Source organism: Uloborus diversus, chromosome 9 (assembly GCF_026930045.1).
Source record: "Uloborus diversus isolate 005 chromosome 9, Udiv.v.3.1, whole genome shotgun sequence".
Taxonomy (NCBI): Eukaryota; Metazoa; Arthropoda; class Arachnida; order Araneae; family Uloboridae; genus Uloborus; species Uloborus diversus.
In genome coordinates this window covers 108100322-108116913 of record NC_072739.1, presented here as the reverse complement: position 1 = coordinate 108116913, position 16592 = coordinate 108100322, and the positions used below count along the sequence as shown (strand labels likewise).

Here is a 16592-nt window from a genome sequence, read left to right as displayed (position 1 = left end):
ATTACCTCTACGGCCGAAAATTTCTGCTTCGGACAGATCATGCCTCATTAACTTGGCTTTTGAACTTCAAAAATCCGGAAGGCCAGATAGCCAGATGGATACAGCGGCTCCAGGAATATGACATGGAGATCAAGCATCGAAAAGGGTTATCTCACGGTAATGCTGACGCTTTATCAAGGAGACCCTGTCCTGAGAACTGCCACTATTGTTCCCGAATCGAGAAACAGTATGGAACGACTAGCCCTACCGCCTGTCAGGTGACAGTGACTCCAACATCATCAGAACCTGATCCATGGAGTGATGACCAAGTTCGAAAAGATCAACTTGAAGACCCCGACATAAAACCAATTTTAGAGTTCATGGAAAGTGAAAGTCGACGCCCTAGCTGGCAGGACGTTTCCATCTTCAGTCCTGCAACAAAAAGATACTGGGCTTTATGGAACTCGCTCCATTTACGGAACGGCGTGCTACACCGAAAATGGGAATCTGACGACGGCAAAACATCTAGGTGGCAGTTACTACTTCCCCGATCAAGGATTTCAGATGTTCTGAAAGAAATACATAGTAGTGCGACTGGAGGACATTTTGGTGTCTTGAAAACCCTCAATAAAGTTCGGGAGCGCTTTTTCTGGAGCAAGGCGAAGGATGACGTGGAGAAGTGGTGCCATTCTTGTGACGCCTGTGCTGCTCGTAAAGGACCGAAGAAAAGAAGCAGAGGGAAGCTACATCTGTACAACGTTGGAGCTCCTTTCGAACGAATAGGGATCGACATCCTGGGTCATCTACCAAGAACTGCTGATGGGAACAAATACATTCTTGTTTCCATCGACTATTTCACCAAATGGCCCGAAGCGTATCCCATTCCAGATCAAGAAGCTACCACCGTAGCAGAGACTCTAGTCCAACATTGGATCTCGAGATATGGAACACCTTTGCAGATTCATTCCGATCAAGGGAGGAATTTCATCTCTGCTGTGTTTAAGGGCCTATGTCAAATTCTCGGAATTGAGAAAACTAGGACAACACCACTACACCCACAATCGGACGGCATGGTGGAGAGATTTAACCGCACAATCCTGAACAATCTCTCGCTTATGGTTTCCAGAAATCAACAGGATTGGGACAAGAAGCTACCTTTGTTCCTGCTGGCCTACCGCAGTGCTGTCCACGAGACTACCGGATTTGCCCCATCTCAGATGCTCTTCGGACGAGAGCTTCGGCTGCCTTGTGATCTCGTCTTCGGTCGTCCTCCGGATGCGCCTGCATCGCCTGAGGAGTACATCCAGGATCTCCAGGCCCGGTTGGAAGACGTTCATAACTTCGCACGACAGCGAATCAACATCGCGGCGGAGAAGATGAAGACCCGATACGACACAAGGTCTACTGGACATGAATTCAACGAAGGCGACAAGGTTTGGTTATGGAATCCCATCCGACGGAAAGGTCTTTCACCCAAATTGCAGTCGCATTGGGATGGACCCTACAAAGTCCTTAACCGACTGAATGACGTCGTAGTGAGGATCCAAAAATCACCTAATGCAAAACCTAGGGTTGTACATTATGATCGGTTAGCCCCATACTATGGCCATAGTTCATGAGTATTACGTAAACAACCATGGTTGATAACATAAAAGTTGTAGATAATTTTTGCTTTTAATGTTTAGTAATATTTCTTGTTATTATTGTGTTTTCTGTATCTGTAAGTTATTATTTAATGTGTGTAATTGTGAACTTGTGATAGAAGTTTGGCACCCTTTCTGGGGATTGTACTGCCCGGGACGTGCAGTCCTTAGGAAGGGGGCAATGTTACAAATCCTGTAAATAGTAATTATTGCAGTAACGTAACCTGTAAATAGTTTCCCGTAATGAATATACAACCCCTTAACATATGGCTCAAGTATACAACCCCCTATTCTTTTTTTTTCTTATTTCATTCACTGATTTTATCAATGGAAGTGTAGTTGTAGAACGTCGTAGCATTTTCTGGAATATTTGAGAGATTTCTTTTCGGTGTATTTAAGCCGTTAGCGATGGATAAACAGTTAGTTTCGATTGATATTTCGAACTGAGAAGATTTTTGCTCTGTTTATAGCGAGGCATTTCGCTGTGTTTTCGTATTTGGAAGTAAATACGTGTGTAAACGTTGAGTTTACGGTGTTGTGTGATAATTGCTTAATTGCTGATGAATAATTTAGCAGTTGTTGAAGATCTTTCCTGTACATAGTGTAAATAAATTTCCTGTGTTTTTATCAAGAACTGTGTCTTCATTTCAAGAAAGTGGAAGTCGCACCGAATCCGTTACAGTATGTTCACTTAGTAAAAGGATTAAAAAAAAAAAAAAATCTTGGAAGCGTCAACTTTTACAAACGAATCGCATCGCAGATCGTCAATGAATAAACTTACGTTCATGGATGTAGTTGAGATTTTAAATGAAATTAAGTGTTTTTAATAATGAATAACTAACGTAAGTTTACAGTTTTGGTTTTGTATTAAGTTTTCATCCTTAGTTCTATAGCAATAATATTCCACAAATATGGATTTTTTTAAAATTAAATTATATTTTTTTGCAACTTGGTTTAAAAATTTGTTCCCTTATAAGCAGCTTTTAATATGTTTTATGTTCCTTTATGAATAAAAATTATTTGCATTTCTTTTTTGGTTATACTGTGAGAAAATATTTGAAGTATATTATTACAAGAATTGAATGTGAAAACTAAACACAAGAACCAGAAATATAAATATATTTTAATGCTATATTATTTGCTCATTTAATTTCATTTTCAATCTTAATTACATCACGAACATAGTTTTAATACTGGGCTTTTAATGAGGCTGTTGATCAGGATTTTTATTTCTAAATTTTAAGAAACTGGTTATTTCGCAAAGCTCCGCCAAGTTTAAGGAACCGTGAAACAAAATTTGCCAGATGAGAATTTTTTGAGCAATCACATTGCTTATTGTTCTCAATTGACTGTTTTGATGTTCCTATGATTTTATTCCCCCCCCCCCCCGCCTCCCTCTGCAGCGCCACCGTCGGTCGGCCTCACGATGCTGCTCCTCTAGCGAAAACAGTCTCCGGGTTGCGTCCATATCCTACACACACGGGCGTACATACACACACCTACACACACACATACACACACGCACGCACACATACACACACGCACGCATACACGTACACACACACGCACGCACACACACGCATGCACACGCATACATACGCACACCTACACACCAAACCCTTGATAAACAGGCAAAGGCACTACAGATGGTCTAAATGTTTTTGCAGTAGGCCAAACACTAGGCCAATCTTGATCGATGGGCATTCTTGTTTCTCGAGGGGGTGCAACCTATTTCAGAATGAAAACAAAAGAAGAAACCAATGTCTTTTAAATTGTAATTGTGAAAACATATTATCTTAACATCATACTAAAATGTCAAATATCTAACTTTTGGCATGCATCTGGTAATCTTATAATGTACAACAACAAATTCTTTATTTTTAACAATTTTCAGAGTTTACATTCATTGCAACATAGTATAAGCACTTCTTACAAACTTCTAGATTTTTAAAATGTAAAATACATTAGCGTACATAGACTTCAGTGCACCCCAAGCAAGATTTTTAAGTGCGTCCCTCTATAAGATTTTTAACTTTAAATATTAACATAACGTTATTTTTTCAGAGTGCACCCTCATACCTCTTGCACCCTGCCCTTGCACTGCAGGGGTGCTATGTCTGCCACTGGTAAAATATATCTTTAAATTTAAAATAAATTTTACTTTTGACAAATTGTAGCAAATGTAAGTGAACAAATTAATTAAAAATAAACTCTAATTATTATTTCAAATTGTCACATTTTAAAATATAAAAATATTTGTAAATATAGCACTTTTGAGTAACAAAGGTGAGAGAGTGTTATGCTTTTAATGGTGCTAATTTTCATTTCCATTAATATATATATATATATGTATAATACCTGTGCATCTTGAAAACGTATAACAGATCTCTTCACATCCTTTTTCGTAGGATATAATTCTAATACTCGAAATTCATCATCTAATAAAAGTAAGAAAGACAATAAAAAAGCTGTATTGCTTTGAAAACAAAAATTTACAATTTAAAAAATATATTTTTTGAAATGTTTAACTTCTAATAAATTTCCTATTTACAATTTACAAGTACCTAGGCATAATGAATGAATAATTTGTAAACCCTCTATAAAATTTACATGGATGTGTGATTCCAATACCAGTATACCGAGTTTTTTGCAATTTCGTAATACTGGTATTTGCCGAGCTAAAATACTGGTATCGCCGGTATTAGCTGAAAATAATAAGTAATTTTAAATAAAGTGTTTTTGGTACAGATGTGATATACCCCCCCCCCCCCATTTGGCGACATCCAATTTTTTGCACAAAATTGAAATATTTTTCTCGCCAATGAGGCGATAATTTTTTAAGCATGGCATTCCTGGTGAAACTAACCTGTGTTTGGCAACGCGAAGACAATCTTGTTCAAACTTGTTTACTTGGGTTTTTTACTTGGTTTCACGCAGGTGAGATGCCTGTTGTTTCGTGCAATATACCTTACAGGAAAGCTTATTTTGTGTTAGTTTAAATTCAGTAGTTGTGTTTTGAAGTAAAAACAATAGAAAATGCCAGTTTCTTCAAACTTGAACGTTAATTAAAAGTTAACTCCAACGTTGTGTGTATCTGTAACGTGCCATTGTCATATGATGTTTTGTTTTGGACTGAGTGTGAGGATTTATACCATAAAAAGATAAGTTCTTTATTTTTGAATTCAAAAAAAAAAACTCTCACTTCCGAAATTCTTTGTTTTTTACAAATCTTTGAGGGGTTCATGTAGTTTTGAACTTTATTTTTACTGTATGTAAATAAATTTTACAAAAATAGTACGGTTCTTTTGTTCTAAAAGTTAATTCTTATTGATGCCACGAATTATTTAGACATATTCTATTAACATGCCTCCTTCAGGTACTGAATTTCTAAAAAAAAAGTTGACTTCAGCATTTTATAAAAATATAAAGGTGTTATTTTATGTAAAATATAATAGGTATGTTGAGAGCATGTCTGTATAGCAAATAAATGTATGGTATTTTTGTATTGTTTATGTTTAGGATGTTTTGTTGAGACATTTCTACTTTTCATACATCGAAATTTGAGTAACTAAGCGCTTTTTTGGCTGAAATAGTTATGGATTTTGGAGATGTTTTCCGCTTTAAACATCGCGATTTGAATCGCTTTGCTCTTTTTTAGCAGAATATGAGAAAAGTTTTTGTTTGATGAAATGCATGTTGGAAAATAGCTTTTATTTCTATTGGTACATATTTCATTGGTGAGCTGTTATAGTAATTTGTCAATTTAAGCATTTTAAATACTTTCTAGTAATTGTTCTTTGTGTACAAAACCTTTCTAGTTTCTGGTATTTTTGAAGCGTATATTCGTGATGTTTTTTGTTGTGGTTTTATGTTGTTTTTATATATATTGTGTTCTAAAGTGCTTTGATCAAGTTTTTTTATCTGATTTTTTCTCGTTGGCGCTGAAAAATGCATCGTTAAAAACGATGTATGACATATGTCGTCATTTATCGGTTTCTTGGCGACGCTTCGTACCGAGAAATAAACCACCACAATTTTTTCTTGTTGAACAACTTGTTATGCAGTGTTTCACTTTTACAAAACAAGAATTGTGCAAACAGCTATGACTGAAAGTGAAAAATGTTAGAAGAAAAAGAAAATGCATTTGTTAATATAAAGTCTCGCAACAAATGTTTGATTTTTATTTTTTACTTTTTCCCAGAACGAAATGTTTATACAATGACAATTGCGAAAACTTAGAGATCGTGGTGAATCAAAACAATTCAGGCAAAAAATATTTACCAACAACTTCATCACTTCCTTCTTTTTGCTGCGTCGAGAATTTCGCAAAGCTGTTTACGAAATATCTATTATAAAAGCGATTATTAAAACTTATACGCCGCTGCGCTGCTCTTACGGCCATGTTTGATGTTTACAGTTAAATTTTCGGAGAACAGTCACAGTTAATTTGTTAGGAATGGAACTATAAAGACGTTCGAGTTAACAGTGGTTAACCAGTGGCTAAAAGGAGAGCTACACCTGAAAAGTGGTTTTACATAGAGTCCCTAGCGTTTGACGAACTCTGTTGGTGACTAACCGGTTACTAACCGCAACTTTCTATGATCTACCGGTTAAAGCATTAATTAGTTGATTGAAGCAGTGATCAACCAACCGTTGCAAGGTTCCTATATAAGCTACAGCTTTTTTACCTTATAGGCAAATCCAGCTCTGCAAGTGTAGGTCTAGTGAGAAAAGATGAAACATGATTATTTTTACTCCTTTTTATATAGTAAAGCAAGTAGTGCAATCGCGAAAAAAAATTCACTCAAATTTCGCCCTAAAATTCCATTTACTCCCCTCCCCCTCCAAATGAATATTATAAGTAATCTCTTGGCCCGCCTCACGTGCATATTGCATACCCAGAACTGCATGGATGGCAAACATGTCCATTTTAACTATCTCCGAGTTAACGACTACGATTTTTCGCGTAAATGTTAAAGCAAAAAAAAAAAATCTTTTTTTTTTTTTCTTTTCAAAATTCAAAATTTTAAGCAGATAAAAAGTTGTCCGTTCCTGGTCCACATATACCAAAAAAGTTTTTACTCAAATCAAAAATATTTAGGTATGGCGCAAAAGGCCTAAATTTTATAATTTTGTACAAAAAAATCATGTTTTCTGAATATTTTTTCAAAATAAGAGGGTTTTTTTTTTTTTTTGAGCAACCACGATTGCTTATTGCTTTCATTTGACTGTTTTGAGGTCCTATCATTTTATTTTCATGCCAGCACCCTTTGCAGTATCATCGTCGACCGGCCACCTCGCGATGCTGCTTCTCTAGCGAAAACCGTCTCCACGTTGCATCAATATCCTACACGGCTGATTAGCCAGGTCGGCTAGTCGGGGATCCCGACTAGGCCAACCGCCGAGTGGGAAACTTTCAGCATTTTTTCTTAATTGAACTTAATACATTTAAATTCACACCTAACATTTTTTAAAATATCATAATAATAATTAAAAAAAACATGTAATTTCTTTTCTCTATGTGAAGAAAGCGTTTGGAAACAGGTTTATTCTTTTCCATCCTTAGAAGGGACCAAAGTAAATACCCCCTCCCCACCCCAAGTCTACACGTCCCAATGCTTTCTTCTCATCAACTTTCTCTCTAGTTTTTAGAGCTTTGGGGGCCATGGCTCCCATTTTGAGGAAACGGGAGGGTCAGAGAAATTGGGGTCCGACGCAGCCTGAAAAAGGGCCCGGTACGAAAAAAGATGGTTAAAAACTTATATTTGTACATCTATTAACAAAAATTGAAGGGGCCTGCACCATTAGACAAAGCGGTCCCGGCCCTGCTATAAATGCGTGGGCTTTTGATACAAATGAGTAGGGGCATGCACAAGGGGGGGGGGGGGAGAGGGTAACCTGTTGGCCCGGTTCCGAGCCTGAAGGAGGCCCGAGATTTTTTTAATGAGGGGTGAAATCTATGCAGGGAGAAATAAGATATAGGGGCGCACGTAAAAGTTATTTCTGACTGCCCCAAAACTTACGTGCACGCCCCTGGTATTCACTGGTTGTAACCGATTCAACTAAATAGCGGCGTAGCGTAAGTTTCTGCTGCCCGGGGCAGACAACAAAATTGCTGCCCTCTTACATTGTCTTGCCATATGCCCCCCCCCCCCACACACACAACAAAAAAAACGACATGCTTAATATTTCACAGAACGAAAACAAGATTTTATTATCTGAAACATGTTTTACATTTTAATATAATCTTACTTCAACAGGAACTACTGTTGATCCAAAAAATCTAATAAATGTTTATCAAAAATTATTGCATTATGAGAGATAATATTTTCCTTAGATAAAAACATTTAAAACATGATCTAAAACTGTGTATCTTGGTAGTATTTCTTAAACCTTTTATTGAAAAGAAGAAAAAAATATGATGAAAAATTACCTGATCGATACATTTTTTTCATACTTGAAAAGATTTTTTCTTCTTAACCTAAAGTTTTAATTTTCTACATTTAATCAATGGAAATTTTTTAACAACACTATCAATATCGATTGTATCAGTCGTTTCTGTAAAATGTATAAAATGTCATTTTTAAAAATGATTCACTGAATCTATATATGCAGGACCGGATCTGCGTACCCGCAGATCTTGCAGTGCGGGGGGGGGGGGGGGATGGCCTTAAGGGGTCCGACCCGACGGCCCAAGAAACTGAAAAAAAAAAAAAAAAAAAAAAACTAGCACTAAGACTTATTAACGTTGCAAATATACACTACTGGCCTCTGGGGACGGGCCCTGCAGATTGTATAGTTGCAGGGGGTCCAAAATTTACAGATCCGGACCTGCAAATATAACCAGTTTTCCCGTATTACTCAACCCGTTTTGGAGATCAATTATAAATCAATAAATAACTAAAATGAAATATAAATATAAATTTAAAAAAATAATAATAAATCTTGAAGCACCGTATGTTTGCATTAAGTCGCATCACAGAGCTTCAGTCACAAACCTTCCCGGATTATGTATATTTATTGAAGTTACGATCGCACTGAAGATTACGAATGAAATTAAGTGTGCTTATAATTTAGCATTGGATATCTTTTTTATATAAATAAAACACAAAATCCAAATGTACATATACGGGAAAAAGTCAGAAACCACCGTACCGATTTCGTTAAAATTTTCAGTTTATCTAGGTTAGTGCTGGGAAGGTTTATAGACATTTTCAAAAAAAAATTCGACGAATAGTTCTTTTTTTATTCGAAATATACGTTTTGGACCCAAAAAGGATCTTTCTACCAGGGTCAGACAAGGACTCCTAAAAGGTTGCCAACCTTGACTCAAAGAGCGCAAAAGAAAAGAAAAGAAAGACACAAATTCGCACAAGTTCAAAGGGCCAAATAAAATTAAAAAAAAATCGCACAGGTTTGAGGGAGCAAAAAGAAACATGCGCACAGGTTCGAGGGGAGGGTATAAGGAAAAGAAAACAAAGGCGCACACGTTCAAAAGCACAAATGAAATAAAATGAAGAAAAAAAAAGCGTTCAGGGTTGAGAGTGCAAAAAAAGAAAAGAAACCCGAGGGTTAAAACAAAACGAAGGCGCACATTTCAAGGACGCAAAAAAAAAAAGAGAGAAAGAGAGAAGGCGCTCAGGTTTGATTGAGCAAAAAAAGAAAAAAAGATGAAAAAAAAAAACGACAGGTGTGAGGGCGCAAAAAGAAACGGTCACACAGGTTCGAGGGGAGGGCGCAAAAAAGGAAAAAAATAATGAAGGCGCGCACGTTCGATGGTACAAACAAAATAAAATAAAATGAAAAAAGTTCGAGGGCGGGCGAAAAAACGCTCAGGTTTGAGAACGCAAAAAAAAAAAAAAAAAGGCGCACACTTTCGAAGGCACAAATAAAATAAAATGAAAATAAATAAAGAAAAAAAAACAGTTCGAGAGCGGGAAAAAAAAAAAAAAAAAAAAAAAAAAAAACCTCGAAAGTGCTCAGGTTTGAGAGCGCAAAAAAAAAAGGAAAAAAAAAAAGAGCTCAGAAGCAAGGACGCAAATAAAATTAAAAAAAAAACGAGGGCGCAGAAGGTTTTTAGTCCCGTCAAGGGAAACACGTGGAGGCGCAATCACGTTAGTTAAGGCAGTGACTGCCTGTAGGGGGTTGACTGGCCTGCGGGCCGATGCGCCCTCTGTGTGACTTCGTTTTTTGGCTCCCTCAAACCTGTGCGAATTCGTTTACTTTATTTAATTATTTTTAGCGCCCTTGAACCTGTGCGACTTCGTTTCTTCACGCCCTTAATCCTGTGCGCTTTCGTTTATTTTTACACCATTAAAACCTTTGCGCCCTTGAACCTCTGTTCTTTCTTGCCCTTTGGTAGTTAAGGTTGGTGCCCTCTTGGGGGACCCAGTTCGCCCCTGCCTGCTTGTCGATCTTTGTGATTTATAATCCTCTCCAACAAGATCGTCCTCTCTCTTCTCTCGTCTTTCTATGTCAGCTCCAGTGATAATGGTCCGCATGCATGTCAGTATCCAGTATTTCATGCTCGTGCTTCAACGAGAACAATTTCTTGAGACAAGCTAGAAAGTGAGAACTGAAGAGTAAAAAAAAACATTTTGATGTTGATTTAGTGATACATTCCTTGCAAAGCGCCGTCTTAATAAAAAAAAGAAAAACTTTTCGATGTTAGTAGTGTTACAGAATTTGCCGCCTCTAGCAGAGTGGCGCCCGGGGCAAGTGCCCCCTTTGCTCCCCTCCCCTACGCTACGCCACTGTAAATACTGTCAGTTGGCAAGATATTTCATTGGTCTATTGTAAATTACCTCTATACGAGTAGTTTCATCTCAGAATCGTATACGGGAAAGCAAGCCAGAACTACGATAAACTGAATCTGAAACACGACAAAATTTCGACTTAGAAGGGAGAAATCCTGAACTTAAGCGAATTTAGGATTCAACCGAGGGGGGGGGGGGCAAGTTTTTTTTTTTTTTTTTTAATAACATTAGTTGTAATCTGGGTCAGACTGAGACTTAACGGGGTCCCTAAGGTATTTCAGGTATGAGGTCTCTTTGTAGTCCTAAAGTCACCAACGACAGTCTAAAGTCTACAATAGGGTTGCTCTCTCTTTTGAAACTTTAAAAACATTTTTCTCTGAAAGAACATGCTTAAAAACATAAGATTTTACCATTATTTATATAATTTGGCAAAGTTTAATACTTTTTAAGTTATTTTAGATGGTGCAATTTCATTTTTTACGCTTCTGTGCATGACATCACAAGTGATGAAATGCACTGGCAACGATATGGTTGATAGCAAGCTGTGGTAAAAAAGTGGTTAAATTTCAAATTGTTAGAAAAGGAACCACCAACTTAAACAAAAAGAAAAAAAAAAGAAAACAAATCCGCAAAACTCCAGGACGTCTCAATGTTTGGTGCCTACGTAGAATTCAAACAGAAAAAGTTTGACTTACCCCAATGTTGTTAACTCAAAAAAAAAAAAAAAAATTTTGTACGTCACACCTGAAGATTTATTCCGATCACCACCATTTACGCGACGAACACCAAGATCCTAGGGAGCTCCCGCGGAGTAATCAAAACTTTGCAGAAAATGGAATGGATTAAAAAAAGATAAAAATGTAAAAAAAAAACAAGGTAGGTTAAGTTCTATGTCCAGTCTATTGAAGGGATTCAGGTTGTCACAGCAGAGGGATGTGCATCGCACATGGAGAGACTAAAAACGGCGTGGCTTGTTGTTGAAGCCCACGAATTCATCTTTTGTGACTTCAGCGAGGGAGATGATGTAAAACCAACATGGAGCTGGCTACTATACCACGGCGATGACTGAGAATCTCCTTGGCTCACGAAGAAAATGGCGCAGCGGGAGTCAGAACTAAATTCCATGTTGACCGCACATACCGCTTATATTATCATGGTCTCACCAGATACAGGTACATCGCCTGCCTCTTTGATCTTAAACAAGGGTCAAAATGTAAAAAAACATGATTTTTGCCAGTGCGGGATCGGAGCTACTTCAACGTGGGCGCGAACATCTTTCATTTTTGGAGTAATATCTTGGCTAAATAATGGGTCAAATTCGGAACTAAACCGTCATTGGTTGCATGAAACAGGGATCCATGGCTCCTGTGTGATTACTTATCTATTCACAGCGTTTTGCAAGCAGATGCATCGATATTTCTCATCACCATCATCGTCATTTCGTACGATCTTTCACAGGTCAAGCGTCCGCGCTCCTCACGAAACATACGCTCCTTCGCCTGTCACCGCTGCTAGCACTCGACTACTCACAAAATACGAAATTTTTAGAAACATCCCAGCTAAAACCCCACGTGGTCTCGTGAAAAGCAGATATTCATACGCGGCGTCACTTAGCACAGCCAATGGGAACGCGGGAAAATGACATCACCGACCCCGACCACGCCTAGAGCCAATGAGCGAAAAAGGCGGGAGAACAATGCATCGCGGGAAGAAGAAGGCAAAACATGGCCGCCAAAAACTCTGAAAAGACGCCATTAAATAGAAAATCCGAAAATGCGAACACATGAAATAAATACGCGAATCTATGAAAATATATGTGATTACTACATCACACAAGCGGCGGAATATTTATTTCGCTTCTGAATTATCATAAGCTGGAAACGCGGTAGACAGCAAGCGTAAGCATTCAGGGCACCAGTGGAGATGCGCCGAAGTCCACCACCTAAGGCGTTATAAAGACCACGACCCTTTTTCAAAATCGGACGATTTAAAAATTAATTAAAAATTAAGGGTTGAGAAAATGAAAGTTTTTCTGGTCGCTCCATGTTTTTTTTTTTGCTTATTCTATTAATTTTAGTGACTAAAAGTAGTACTTTTGAATGAAGGAAACAACCCTATTGAGGACTTTGATGTAAGGACCAGTTACGCGTCCAAACTTTTCCCTTTTTAAAAAAAAAACAATTTTTGCGTGGGGAGAATATTGATGTTCTGATTGGTGCAAAAACGAGACACAAATATAAGATCATACCTCTGCTTTGTTGTAAATAATGTGGAAAAGATATTAGCCTCTCTATCGGAAAATGATGTTATTTGTTGGTCTTACCGAAAATGAGTGAGTCTGGACTTACCTGGTTCTTGGATCAAGTTCCCTTATTTGAGTTTTTCAGATTTAAATATCGAAAAAATGCCTAAGTCTTAAAACCTTCGCCAGTCCCTTAAAATTACTTAAGATAGCTTAAAATTTCACTGATAAAAATTTCCATGGAATAGCTCCGTAATCCTTTAATCTGCACTGTAACCTAAAATAGATTTCAGTTTCAGAAAAAAATACCCAGAGGGAACGAGTGTTTTCCTCAGACCAAAAAAAGGGCAGTGCGCGTTCTGATAAAAGGATACTTTTTAAGAGAAATTTTGTCAAATAAAAAAAGTTCTTTTACTTTTGGTATAGGTGCTACAAAGTTTAAGAGTTTTCGATAGTAATTATTTTTAAAATATCAAAAAGCTTTTTGATGTTTAGTTTTAAAGGTAATGCAAAAAACATTCAGATATATTCTAATCATATTCTTATCGATAAGTGATTGAAACGAGGGTGTGATGTTTCAAGTACAAGCTTGTGTGAATCTTTACCTTTTGGCAAAAAATTCGCTTTTGTGTAGTTTTGTTTAAACTTTTGAGGGGCAAGGAGGGTTGATTAAGCTTAGGGTCAAAGGTTAGCTTAAAATAGGCACGGCACCCTCCAAAAAATCTTAGGGGAAACACTCGGGAAAACTGTCTTTTTTTCTTTTAACATTCCCAAACATATAAGATTATGTTTTTAAATTTTCAATGTCAGCAGAGTCACCGGATTCCCTGTGGTAAATTGTAGTTTAAAATCGGGTCAAGTATACTTCAGTTTTTAAATGTTTATAAATGAGATTACTGAGTTTTCTACTCTCTCAAACGTGACCAAAGATATTTTTGCGTTTTTAATAGCTCAAAGTCGAACCGTTTTCGTAGAGAGCTCCCGATGCTTCCCCGTTTCATTAATTTTATTAAGGGTGGCCTAAAATTGCATTTCTAAAACTTCCCATTTCGGAGAAATTCTGGGAAAAGACTTTGATATTCTATTTTAAACAAAGATAGACTTAAATATATTTCAATTTTTGGAAAAAAAAAAGAAAAAATTAAGAAGATAAAATCGTGGGGAAAACTCTTTTTTTTCCTCTCCTCTAACGTTACCGAAAATTGTAAAATTGCGGTTTTTGATATCAACTTTGAAAATATCGCTTGGAAGGACACTATAGAATCCCTTCTCCTGATTCTTTTCTCCTTAGGCATATATAGATCTACCAATTTCGAAAAGTTTCCGGGGGAATTACCTGATTCCTCCCTTTCCTTGTGTCCTTCCGATGGTGTCAGTAATAAAGATGTGCTTTTTCAGACTTATGACCATTAGCAGGGCCCGATTAAGATATCAGGGGCACCGAGGCCAAATGGTTTTTCGGGGCCCCTTTGTAGTTAATTCTCACCAAGTGATAGGAACAGGGGGCCCTGGGGGGTTATGTTATGCAGTCAATCCTTACAATTTTAACCATTGGCTAAAACAGTTTATGTCATTCGGGGGCCCCTAAAAATCGGGGGTCCTATACCACGGCCTAGTTGGCCTATTCAGCAATCCGGCCCTGACCATTAGTATCTTTCTTTCAAGGTACATAAAAAATGTGTCAGTGGTCGCTTTATTTTACGTTTCACAATTATCTTTTTTCGAACTTTAAAATTTGATTTAGAAACTTAAAGGAAACTAGGAACTAGCGGTAGTTGAATGTCTTAGCTCGACTCGGAAGAATCGAGATCCGGTAGTTTGATTAAACTTTTTTTAATTTACAGAGGTGGACCAAAATATTCTTTTGCCGACTGGGCCAAAGTCAGCCAGTCCGCCCCTGCTTACACGCATACATACACGCACGTACACACACACAAACACATACACACACAAACAAATACACACACACGCATACATACAGACACCTACACATACACACACACACCTACACACAATTACCCACACACTCATGCCTGCACACAGATGCAAACACATATGCCTGCACACACATACACATCCCCTACCCCCCCACACAAACACTCATATACACACCCACACACTCATGCCTGCACACAGACATAAACACACATGCCTACACACAAACACACATACCCCCCTCCCATACACATAAACACACACACACTCGTGATTGCGAAAAACATAATTTGAATTCAAGAAGTCAAAATTCAAATTATTATTACTTTTTTTTTTAAGTTCAAGTAGTCTGATGTATTCGCAACTCCAGAGTTCGAATACGTTACCTTGCGGTGGTCAACAATACTACCGAAAAAGGTAAAACATTCCGTTCCAGGTGATTTCTTTGGGGTAAATTATAGGTTTCAGACAGTTTATTGTGTAATGTAATTTCAGAAGAATAGAAAAGAAAGCTTACCACAAACACGATGAAAGATTACTGTCATTCATTAAGCATCAAAGCAAGTTATAAGTAACGGAATTTGTTTGTTTTACCTTTTTCTTTCGCCATTAAACAATCGCTGCAGCGCCCCCTATAGTTTATTGGAATTGCGAATACGTTGAAATCAAATATTGTGATTAAAAATAATATTTGCTCTCATGCAATATTTAAATCTCCCACATAGTACTCAAAAATAAGGATCTTAAAAGTTCAAGTTAAATTTTTCGTTTCGAACAAATTAGTTACATTTAGATGCATGAAAAATCCTTCTGATACTATTCGCAACTCCAGCGTTCGAATACGCTACCTTGCAGTGATTGAAAAAGGTGAAACATTGCGTTCCACGTGTGTCTGTAGGTGAGCCATTCCATTTCAGATCAGGCAGGGTCTGTCACATGACCATCACCGATTTTTTTGAAAAAATTACAGTTGTTACAACTAAGGGACATATGAAATATCCCAAAAGGATTTTGCAAGGAAATTTTTTTTTCTTCAGTTACAGCCTATTAAAATTCTGCACAAAATCCGCCATTTTGGAAAAAACCGGCAAAACACTCCATTTCAAATGGACATTATTTCAAAAGTATTTAACCTATTTGAATAATTCTTTTTTCTAAAAATAAATAAGGACCCATATATCCTATAGACATCGTTTTCGAAAGTTTAGTTAGGTTTTTTGATAAAGAAAAAAATTCATTTTTGTCGCGAAAAAACTGCATTTTTACCGATTTTATTATTTTTTTCTCCATGAAAAAAAAATTTTTTTACTAAACGGACATGGAAGTCTAAAGCCCTTATATGATAGTTTCATAACATATTTTATTATAATCCTTGGATGCATACAGCCTCGGAAATAAAATTTGAAATTTTGAAAATTTTCAAAAATTAGCGATTTTTGAAGTGATTTTACTCAAAAAACCCATTTTTTAAAAATCTAAAAATTGGCTTATTTGAACCCCATATAATGCTTAACAAGTGGGTAGACACCGCATCCCGTATTTTTCCCCATAAAATGTTTTATGATTTTTTGAAAGTGACCTTATCGCCCATGGCATGCATGTAAAATAAAAAATTCTAATAATTTCAGTCACTGAAAATCTGATGAAATTAATGCCTAATAGCTACAATAATGGTACACTTTATCAGCAACAAATAAAATTTTACCTGACTTTTAATAATGTAGCAGTATCAAACCGCTTCTGATGACCCAGTCAATTCGTCTTTTTGTACTTCGTTATATGATTACATTTTTCCGCTGATCAGCGCCTAATTGTTATGGGAGCTGAGATCCCATACTTCCTTATTTGTTTCACTCAATTTTTTGTATTTTTGACCGAATTCAGGCCACTTAAGCATTAAAATAAGTTCTGAAGACTATAGGGATCCTGACCTTTTGTTAGAAATTGGATCCCTGGCTATAATAGCTACCTTTGGTGAGATCTGTTTGGTTACCTCAACTTACAACCTTGTTCAATTAATTATTTCTCTCATAAAAC

At 36.9% G+C, this 16592-nt stretch overlaps 1 protein-coding gene across 1 annotated transcript; it reads right to left on the bottom strand.

Moving 5' to 3' along the window:
- Positions 1 to 3227: 3227 nt before the first annotated feature.
- On the bottom strand, positions 3228 to 6031 carry LOC129230429 (uncharacterized). The gene is made up of 3 exons (XM_054864828.1): positions 5904 to 6031; positions 3981 to 4060; positions 3228 to 3350 (listed from the first exon to the last, which is right to left on the bottom strand). The coding sequence occupies exons 1-3, from the start codon at positions 6022 to 6024 to the stop codon at positions 3228 to 3230; spliced, it is 324 nt and encodes a 107-aa protein (XP_054720803.1). The 5' UTR covers positions 6025 to 6031.
- Positions 6032 to 16592: the final 10561 nt, after the last annotated feature.

Coding starts and splice junctions, on each gene's coding strand:
- LOC129230429 (XM_054864828.1), bottom strand. CDS start 6,024: ATGGCCGTAAGAGCAGCGCAGCGGCGTATAAGTTTTAATAATCGCTTT. Junction 4,061..5,903: donor AGGAAGTGATGAAGTTGTTG/GTAAATATTTTT, acceptor TACTTTTATTAG/ATGATGAATTTCGAGTATTA. Junction 3,351..3,980: donor TACGTTTTCAAGATGCACAG/GTATTATACATA, acceptor ATTCTGAAATAG/GTTGCACCCCCTCGAGAAAC.